General features: G+C 37.0%; 1 protein-coding gene across 2 annotated transcripts in view; it reads right to left on the reverse strand.

Moving 5' to 3' along the window:
• The window catches only part of TERF1 (telomeric repeat binding factor 1), a 40,205-nt gene that overhangs the window by 19,075 nt on the left and 9,953 nt on the right, over positions 1 to 11,177 (reverse strand). For both annotated transcript variants that reach the window (XM_045284376.1, XM_004697743.2), the window contains exons 2-6: positions 7,669 to 7,764; positions 4,314 to 4,435; positions 3,692 to 3,778; positions 1,898 to 2,047; positions 1,100 to 1,212 (exon numbers count right to left, since the gene is read on the reverse strand). In XM_045284376.1, coding sequence (XP_045140311.1) covers positions 1,100 to 1,212; positions 1,898 to 2,047; positions 3,692 to 3,778; positions 4,314 to 4,435; positions 7,669 to 7,764 — 568 coding nt within the window. The remainder of the gene's footprint in view (positions 1 to 1,099; positions 1,213 to 1,897; positions 2,048 to 3,691; positions 3,779 to 4,313; positions 4,436 to 7,668; positions 7,765 to 11,177) is intronic.

Raw genomic sequence — 11,177 nt, forward strand, 5'->3', positions numbered from 1 at the left:
AAAAAAAAAGATACTGAGTCTCAGCTCTAAGGTGCACATTTCACCTTGGATCCCAATCCTCACCCTCAATTATGTAGCCAACATGAAGTCTCTTTCCCAAATGAAACCAGTAACATATATTCATTGCCAAACAGACTCATCCAGAGAACATAGGGATTTGACTATTTGGACTTTGGATAAGGATGGGAAAATGAAGGGAATGAACCGTGGATCAATAGAAAAGAAGGCTTTTAATGGTGGAGTTGCATCTCCCACAGGAAGGTTAGTTTGTAAAGTTGGGAACAGGAGGTAAAAATCAGTTCTGTAAAAATCACACCTGAAAATCCCCCAAAAAGAAATCATTTGAGACTGAACGATTGTCTCAAATTCATGCCTGACGCAGCCCGTTTTCTTCCAGCACTGGAGCAAAACACTATTCTCAGTTCACACCGGAAGAAGAAATGGTTAGTTTGTCTCCAGAAGACATGAAAAGATTTTTACATAGTAGACTAGCTCTCACTACAGTGAGGAAATCACATAATTAGTGCATGTGGGATCTAAGAACCAGCCCACTACAGAGCTTTTACAAAAACACACACACACACACACACACTCTCTCTCTCTCTCTAAAAAGACGGCTAAGTAGAAAAGTGGGTAAAGGGAGACATCGGACAGTGTAAGATATGACAAAATAATAATAATTTATAAATTATCAAGGATTCATGAGGAAGAGGGGAGCAAGGAGGGAGGGGAAAAAATGAGGAGCTGATACCAGGGGCTCAGGTGGAAAGCAAATGCTTTGAGAATGATGATGGTAGCAAATGTACAAATGTGCTTGACACAATGGATGTATGTATGGATTGTGATTAAGAGTTGTGCAAGACCCCAATAAAATGATTAAAAAAAGAATGGTAAGTACAATGATCTTATGCTACTTAAATGGCACTTTCTATACTTTTGCTTCAGTCATGAAGTAACTCCATATATCCAAATGTAAATAAATTAGCAAGCTAAAACTCTTCAATAAATCTCTAATAACAATAGTCATGAGAATCACTTTTCTATAAACATAGTACATTGATGAGACACACACACAAAACCATTTAGTGAATTTACTAACCTTTCGCTTATATCTAAATTAGGCGGAGTTTCCACTTCAGAATCACTACTATTAGGTTTATCTCGAGAATTCAATGTTCTTGCTCTCTTACTTTCCACTACTTTTGCTGCTGCCTTAAAAAAAAGTGAGAGATGGTAATAAAGCCATTTAAAATAAATAGCACAAATTAATTTGTTAACTTTTTAAGATATCTGGTCATAGGCCGGTAAGGAGTAATTTTCTGCTATCTTAACGAGTACCCAGGAACAACGGCGCTGCCAGGAGCTACCTTGCTATCGCACTGGTTTTACAAGCCTCCTGGAGGAGCTTTTTCCTGGCAAACGCACTTGGCTTCTAAGAACACTGAAAATAAAACGCTGCCTTACACCCCTGACAAAAAATGTCCACATTTTACATTAAGCTGCCTCATATGAGTCAAAATGTTCCACGATAATTACGTACGGATTTAAAAACTTTTAGGTGAGAAAAAATGTTATAACAGTTTTGATTAAAGATCCCTCAATTTTAACTTTCCTAAAATTTACTTAAAGTTTTCATTGATTTTTGTCATGCATTCTAAGTAATTCTCCAGCACAATTTACTTTTAAAATCTCAATTTTTATTTTGAAAAGTTATAAAACTATAAACCAGACTCTGAATCTTAAGATTTACTAATCTTAATATTTCAGTACATTCTTTTAAAAGACATACCAAAATAAAATTCTGATTAGTTTAAGTTGGTTCTAGAATATTTATATTTCAAATACTTTGTTACAACTATTTTCCCTGAGCATTTTCAATGAAAATCATTATTTATACCTTCATTAGAAAAGTTGGTGATTTCTCAATAAGCACATGATTCACATAATTCTTAATTTTCTCCATCATGTGGTTGTAGCTCAAGTGTTGAAAGATGGAATGGAATGCATCTTTCTGAGAGATAATCGCAAGTAATTTTCTTTTTAAAGGCTAAAAGAAAAACCAACATAGAATAAATACATAGCCACACAATGCACATAAATAAAATTTAAATTATATTCACTGAAAAAAATTTTTTTACTAAAAATCTAATTCAGAAACCAATGAACTATTTTTTTTAATTCTATATTTTAAATGGTCCATTGATGATTCTTTGTTCCTGTTCCCCAATTTTTATAAATATGTACCTCTGTATTTCAGGCACACATAAATGGATATTATGATCCTGAGTGTCCACTAACCCATTATAAGAACACAATATTATTAATAGTCATTTATTACCACAATCTGATTGCATCCTTTCCTCTATTCTGGGTAATCATCATCCTGAGTGTAGATTTCTCATTAGAGGTCATTTAAGCTAACATTATATATATGGCATCCATAAATAATGTGGTGTTGGTTAGCATTTTAACATTTTATACAAAATGGTGTCAATATGTGCGTTTTTCTGAGACTTACTTTTAACTCACCTGTATGCTTATGAGATTTATCCGTGATTTACTTATTGAAGTAGTGATTTTGTTACTGAGTATTCCTTTGAACAAAAAAGTAATTGTTCTCCTATCTTAAGGGCATGCAGACATTCTTTATTACTGCAATATTATTCTAAACACTTCTATATATTTCTCTGCACATAGCACATTTTCTTTGAACAATACTTCTTTCAATGCTTGCTGGACAATAAGTTATAAGCATTTAAAAAAATTCTACCGCTCAGGCTTTCATTCCAGCAGTGAAAAAATCTCAGTGGATCTTGTATCGCAGGGTTTTTTTGTTTTGTTTAGTTTTTCTTTAAGTTACATGGCTTCAAAATGTGCAAAGTTTAAAGAGTTAATATGGGTTATTTAACTACAAGAGGACTTGCTCGTGTGGGTTTCCCAAACTAAATTTTTACAGGAGCAGAAACAGCTAAAACTCAAGTTCTGCCACTAACATTTACCACAAAAGAAATTACCAACGATCACTTGAGAATCCTCTTAAAAAATAAGTCTGTCATCACACCTTCTTCTATAGATGTGTTGTCAAATAGGGCAGTCACTTAGTCACATGTGGCTAATGAGCCCTTGAAATATGGCTAGTTGAACTTATAGGAACTGTAAGCATTAAGCACTAGAGTTTGACTAGTACAAAAAATTCACTGCCATTGAGAAAAGTCTGATTCATGGCAACCCGATAGGACAAGGTAGAACTGCCCTTGTGGTTTTCGGAGACTGGAAAAATCTTTACAGGGTTGGGCAGCCTCATTCTCCTGCAGAGTGGTAGGTGGTTTTAAACCACTGACCTTGTCGTCAGTAGCCCAACATGTAACTAAGACACCAGAGCTCCTTAGTACAAACAAAGGGAATGTAAAATACCTCAATTTTTACTGATTGCTAAAAATGGTTTAGGATCTCTGGTTAAAATAAAACATTATTAAAATAAATTTCAATCATTAATAAAATTAATTTCACTTGCTTCTTTTGCATCTTAAATGTGCTAGTAGAAAATGTAAAATCTCATGTGATTCATTATCATTCTAAAGGACCACAATGTCTATATTGTTTAAGATTCCTTCCCCTCACCATCCCAATTTCATTTCAATTGTCCTCGTTCAATATAAACAGTTCTTAAACTCTGATTCTAAACAATTACCGAACATGAACTTTGATCATCGAATATTCTTTCAAAGGTTTCTTCTGCTTCCTTAAAATTGCCATTTTCCATACACACAGCTATAGCCTGAAAGAGAGAGGAACACAGACAGACTTTAGCAGCTGGTTGAGGAGCCGGATTATTGTTCGCTGATTCTTACCTGTAACCTATTACCTTCCCTAATACACCCCTTTAACCTTGAGTAGTGCCTGTGAATTCTGTGGCCGATGCAATGAATGATCCAATGCAGCATAGAAGTAAAGTAGTGTGGGAAGAATGGTTGGTGGTAAAATAGTAAAAGAAGGATGGGGCACGGAAGCTTGTCTGACCTCTCTGCCTTCTGCCAATAGAGAAGCCAGTAGTTCAGATATGTCTCCTTCATTGCCTTTTTTTTTTGCATTTATAATATTTAAAGAGAGATTTAGGGGAGTACAAAATACTGAATTTTAATGCTAGATGACCTTTATTTCCTGAAAGTTGGTAACATACACTTAGGTAGCAATCATTAGTTTTATGTCAGGACTACAAACCAAAATTTTATTTCTGAAAAAGATTACATTCCTTTTACATGTTAGATATATATTTTTCCTACACAAATAGTTATAAGCGCAAATAATCATACCTGAACTTCTATTAGATTCTTTATTTCTTCATGAAGTTTGTCATGTTCCTTTTCAATTGAATTCCAAATATTCAGGGCTGATTCCAAGGGTGTAATCTGTTCATCACTTTCAAACTGTGCACCTTAAAAAGAATGAAATAACTAACAGAATGAAATAGAGCCTCCTTTTCATCATATTAAAAAGAAAGAAAACACCCAAACCAACCATTCATTTAAATATTTACTAAATGCACAGTCTAGGTCAGGCACTTTATAGTACATGCCAGTTTAGAGAAATAATTTCATTTTATAAATTAACATCCTTCCTCATTAACATTAGTTTTTAAAATAAACTAATGCGAAGAATAATACTATAAAACACTTGGGATTTTTTTTTTGCTCAGGTATTGATCATAAGGACTAAAAAGTTAAAATGAAATTATTTACTACAAAGTGTCACAGAATTCTTAAATAGTTTATTGCTTTGGAGTAAACACATGGATGGAGCATAAACTGGTGCATTGATATTGAAATCTGATATTTTACATATACTCTGGGATCTTTGTTATATATTTTATGGACAACTGTGAAGGACTTTTCTAGAAATTGTTTCTTTGCCCACGCTCTGCCAATAACTAAACTTGAGACTCTCAAGAGTGCTGCTTACTCCTTTCCTTTCTCACCACCTATTTCTCCAATTGCAAAATAGTGTAAAAAGCTATTTCTGTCTTCACACCTAAAAAAAGCAGGGAAACTACCTCATAGGATTTATGTGAATATTTAATGGTATTATTTGCACTGTTCCACTTTCTATAACAATCTTAATTAGCTTATTCTGATTAAAGATGCACACTGGCTCCCGATTCCTTACTACATTACACACAAATCACAATATTTAACACCCTTCTTTATGTATGCCTATTGTTTACTGAATGGATGTTTTAAGTGCAAGGACCTAATTCTGAACTTATAATGAACCATAACCAAAGCAAAACACTGGCAACCTGTCAAATGTGATTCAAGGTGACCCTATAGGACAGGATAAAATTGCCTCTGGTTTTCCAAGACTGTAACTCTTTATGGGAGTAGAGAGCCTTGTCTTTCTTCTTTGGAGCAGCTGGTGGTTTCAAACTACTGACCTTGTGGCTAGTAGCCAAACACATAGCCAATACATCGCCAAGGCCCCCTAATTTCCAGCACAAGGTAGGAGAACTATTCAGTAGATGTAGGACATTCAAATAAACACAACCTATTTGCAAAATTCTCAACTGCATCTTCGCCACACCTTGACTATCTCCCCATTCATATGTATATGGCCTTGGTCAGGCTGGAAGGAATCAAAAGATCCTGGCTATCAGTCATCTTTTTTCACTCATCTGATATTTACCCAAAGGACTCCAATGCAGCTTCTCTCTTCCCTACAAGCGAACATCTCTGACAAAGAAAGTCTCCAATTTCCTTGAATCTAGTGCAGTGGTTCTCAATCTTCCTAATGCCGCAACCCTTTCATACAGTTCCTCATGTTGTGGTGACCCCCAACCACAACATTATTTTCATTGCTACTTCATAACAAATTTTGCTACTGTTATGAATCGGGCAACTCCTGTGAAAGGGTCGTTGGACGCCCAAAGGGTCGCGACCCACAGGTTGAGAACCACTGGTCTAAAGCCACAACCAAGGATCCTCCTTCTGACACCCACTGCAAAAATGGCATGGTGGAATATAGTCCAAGTCAAAAAAGGCAGCAGGAAGAAATAAATCTTCAAACAAAAAGGTGCAAGTAAAAGGAGAAGGAGGAAAGAGAAAGAAAACAGGTTGTCATAGCTAACCATGCAACTGAAGATTTATTTACCTGCCAAAAATGGAGAGAGGAAAATTGAGGCAAGTCCAGCCTCCGATGAAGCAAGAGAAAAAGAAGCCAAGTCAGATTGTTTGTCTACCATGTCTTATGAAGTGGGCCCTGTGCTCTCTCTTCTTGTACAATCCAAAGGAATATTTTTATCAACTATTCTTTAAATACAAGTTTTTAGTAGCTCTAAAAACATTATTTAGGAGGAAATCCCACTTCGTTCCATTTTTTTAAAAGTGTAAATGCTTTTTTAAAAGAAAGATGTGAAATAAATTATTGGTTGTTTCTTACTCCTCCAGTAAGCGTTAGCCCAAAGGCACTCAGCTCTCTTAATGCTGACAAGTATATTCTGCATGGCCTGAAATTCTTGCATTGTGTTAACATCAGTTCCTTTTGTTCCTAAGTATTAGGCCCACCTCTTTCCTTATCTACACTGGCTCTAGTCTGCTCCAATTAGTCCTGGCACTATATCCAGGCCTAGCCTCACCCACAACATAAGGCAGGCTACAAGAGCTATAGAGCTGGATTAGTGAAAGTCATAACTGGTGCTTAGAAGCTGGAATTTTGTGTCTCACTGCCATCAAGTTGACGCTGACTCATTGCAACCCCCTGTGCATTTCTGAGACTGTTCACTGTTTACAGGAGTAGAAAGCCCAGTCTTTCTCCCGTGTAGCTTCTGGTGGTGTCCAACGGCCAACAGCACATATAATAGCCCAACACTTAACCACTATACCACCAGGGATCCTTGGGGATTTTGTGTACACATGTATAAGGAAGCATTTCCATGTAAGTACGTCTATCAGGCTAATCTTAGGAAAGTACTTTGCAAATGATAAAACCCAACAAAAAAGGTTATTTACATCATTGTTGGTATTTCTGTGTGCTGTCAAGTTAAATCCCAGCTCACAGTGACTCTACAGATTAGAGCTACCCCATGGAGATTACTAAATTGTCAATATCTAGAGGAACAAGTTTCCAGTTGGTGTGTTCAAACTGCTTGCCTCTCAGCAGCCATTGGGCTTTTTCATCAATGAAACATCAAATAAACCAGGCTTGTCCTTCAGAATCCTTTAGAATAAACTATATGGTCACAGAAGAGATACAGATACAAATCATGCTCTCTAAAATAGTATTAAGTTCAAGTAAAATATTTTTAATATTATAGCTGCCAGTTAAAATGGAGTGTATATGATAGTAAGAGATACTACAAAGCCACCGTATCGTCAAATTTTAACTGACATACAGTACGTTCCACAAAAGCCACATCAGATTACCTGGTAACTTACTGGAAACGTGAATTCCAGGCTGTACTCCCATCCTACTGAATCAGAAATCTGAGTGGAAATGAGGTATTTCTGTGTTTTAAAAAGCCCTCTGGGTCATTCTGATGTACGCTGGAATTTTAGGATGACTGCTCGCAAAAGACAGGGACTATATTTCTCTTACTTTTTTTAGCTATGCATTACACACGCATATACAAAGTATATGCATCACAAAAGGAAGCATATGATAAAAAAATATACTTACCAAGGTTTTTTCCTGAAGCAATTCTTGTTAAAAACTGGCATATGTATATCGTTCTCAATTGGTAAGCTGTTAGACTGGACAGTCCATGAATTATAGCTAAAAAAGGAAAACAGGTAAAATTTATTAATGTAATAATAAAAACAAAACAAAACATGATCCAGCAGTGCCACTGTGTGGTTTGTTGAGTAATAAGTTACAATCAACTTGTAACTTATAAAAACTAATTTACATTTATGAGCCTATGTTTTAAACATTTACAGATAAATTTTCAAAAAGCCCAACAATACTTACTTTTGTTGTTGTATACAATAAAACCTGATGTTACACTTGACAAGTAATAATTACTGACAATTATTTTCAAAAGAAGTACTTTGGTACTGATTTAAAAAAAAAAGATTTTGATCCAAACTGCAAAGCATGTGAAATCACTTGTTGGAAGTTTATTTTAAATTTTAAAATTATTATTTTAAGACATAGTTGACATTATTTCTAGTAACTTTTCAGTTGCGTTTAACTACAAAGCTTTATTTTCACTCAGATGCTATGTGAAGTAATGAGTACATACATACAGTGGTACCAAGACATCAGAAAATCCCAGTTCTCATTAACTTATTACCACATAACAAGAAGACAAATAACTGAAAAAAGTAAAAAATGTGGTAAAAAGGGGAAAAAAGATAAGAACAGATGGCTAGGGAAACACCTAGAAAAAAAGTTCCAAAAAGAAAAAAACATTTCATAATATGTTTAAGTTATCTTTTTGGAGGCAAGTGTCAAGAAAGGCTTCTGAACGGGTTGAAGGTAAACAAGCAGCCATTTAGCTCAGAAGCAACAAAGCCCATGTGGAAGAAGCACACCAGCCTGTGCGATCCCGAGGTGTCGAAGGGATCAGGTTATCAGGCATCAAAGAACAAAAAATCATATCACTAAGTGCTTACCTTCCCAATATGATCACTGAAGACAAATAGATGCATGGGCAAATGTGGTGAAGAAAGCTGATGGTACCCAGCTATCAAAATATATAGCATCTCGGGTCTTAAAGGCTTGAAGGTAAACAAGTGGCCATCTAGCTCAGAAGCAACAAAGCCCACATGGAAGAAGCACACCAGCCTGTGTGATCACGAGGTGTCGAAGGGATCTGGTATCAGGCATCAAAGAACTAAAAATCCTATCATTATGAATGAGGGGGAGTGCAGATTGGGGAACCAAAGCCCATCTGTGGGCAACTGGGCATCCCCTTACAAGAAGGGTCACGGGGAGGAGACGAGCTAGTCAGGGTGCAGTGTAGCAATGATGAAACATACTTTCCTCTAGTCCTTTAATGCTTCCTGCCCCCTACTATCATGATCCGAATTCTACCTTGCAAGTCTGGCTAGACCAGAGGATGTACACTGGTACAGATAAGAACTGGAAACACAGGGAATCCAGGACAGATGAACCCCTCAGGACCAGTGCTGAGAGTGGTGACACCAGGAGGGTGGGGCGAAGGTGGGGAGGAAAGGGGGAATGGATTACAAGGATCTACATAAAACCCCCTCCCTGGTGGCGCACAACAGAAAAGTGGGTGAAGGGAGACATCAGACAGTGTATGACAAAATAATAATTTATAAATTGTCAAGGGTTCACAGAGGGGGTGGGAGGGGAAAAAGTGAGGAGCTGATACCAAGGGCTCAAGTAGAAAGCAAATGTCTTGAGAATGATGATGGCAACAAATGTACAAATGTGTTTGAAAAATAAATGGATAGATGAATTGTGATAAGAGTTCTATGAGCCCCCAATAAAATGATTAAAATTTAATCATTAAAATGATTAAAAAAAAAAAAAAAAGAAAGCTTCTGAGGGAATAAATAATGTTTAAGCTGACTGAAGGTCACTGTTAGTATTATACTTTATCCAGGGCTTGGCTGGTGTATACATAAAAGCTACTTAAACAACTGGGAGTCCTGTCAGTGGTTCAACATTGGGCTGGGATCTGCAAGGTCAGCAGCAGTTTGGAACTCTGAGGGAGCAAGACTTGGCTCTCTATTCCTGTAAACAGTACCATCAGAAACTCACAGGGCAGTTCTACCCTGTCCTATAGGGTTGCTATGAGTTGGCATCAACTCAATGATAAAGGAGTCCTTCAGCAACTTAGCTGACAAATGTGGGCAATAAATGGATTTATTCCATTTCTTTAATTCTAAGATGTCATTAATTTTATGCTGTATCAGAGATTATCCAAATATAGTTAAAACAGAATTCAAGAGGATTTTAAGAGGGCACAAAATTTGTACGAAACTTGAGCAGAGAATTCAATCAAGATGAAATTTACTAAACATCTACTGTTACCCTGTTAAGTATTGATGACTTAGTCATGAATAAGACGCCTAGTCTACACGCCTCAGGAAGAGACTATACTGGCTGAGAAAGGTACAAATTTAAAACTGTCCATTGACTAATAAAAAATTTTAACGGATGCCCCAAAGATAAATACAGCACAGAATGGGGGGAAAAAAGACCTAATTTATCCTAGGAAGTCAGACCTCTTCTAGGTTCACTTCCCTCCACATTCAAGATTCAAGTGAGTCTACTATGTAGTACTAATAGACAACCTACACACTTTGCCCTGCTGTTCCTTGTACCACTAGATAAAATAAAACAAAAAACTACGACCTCACAAAAAAATTTATCCTGGATAAGCTGACAATCTGTTCCATAAGTATAACTCAACAATCCCGGCAGAAAAACATGCTAGTGAAGATAAAGTGGCTAGTAAAAATAAAAACAACGATATTTGAGCTCTTCATATAGGCCAGGCACTACTCTAAGCATTTCATGACAATAATTCTCAGGGAGCTTTGGTGTTGTAGTGGATCTTAGCGATCCTGAAGGTCTGAAGTTTGAAACCAGTATCCAGTCCTCAGGAGAACGAGGGGGCTTTCTACTGCTATGAAAAGTTAATAGTTTTGGAAACTCATGGGGAGAGTTCTACCCTGCCCTAGACGGTCACTATGAGTTGGCATCGACTTATGGCAATGAGTGAGTGGGACATTTGGCAATTTCTGTAGACATTTTTGACTGTCAATAATGAGAGGGGTGCTATTAGTATTAGCCAACGGTGCTCCTGGACATCCTACATTACACAGGCAAACCCTCACAACAAAGAGGGATATGGTCCCTCTCTGGGACTGAACGTTAAAGGGAGCCTGTGGGAAAGCTGAGATGCTTGCTAGGTGACCACCTGGATCTACTTGTTGAGTGGAAGTGGGAGAAATGCAACAATAAAGAGACCGGTTGAGTTTGGCCACTGACACCTGTGAATTTGGTTTACAGGTAGAAAAAAAAAGAGAAGAAGAGAAGCGGGTTGATTGGTCTAAAGTTCATGATCTAGCAGAGGGGGCTAGGCTTGATGGTAGTTGTGAGCCCATGGTCTAAAGGCAAGGCGACCAATCGGCACCCTGTGGAGGCTGAGTGAGGCAGCCCACATTGAGTTGACCAGAACCAGACCAGATGAAGAGATTTTTGAGCCT

Source organism: Echinops telfairi, unplaced genomic scaffold, assembly GCF_000313985.2.
Source record: "Echinops telfairi isolate 266 unplaced genomic scaffold, ASM31398v2 ScPeMD7_1;HRSCAF=3_0, whole genome shotgun sequence".
NCBI lineage: Eukaryota > Metazoa > Chordata > Mammalia > Afrosoricida > Tenrecidae > Echinops > Echinops telfairi.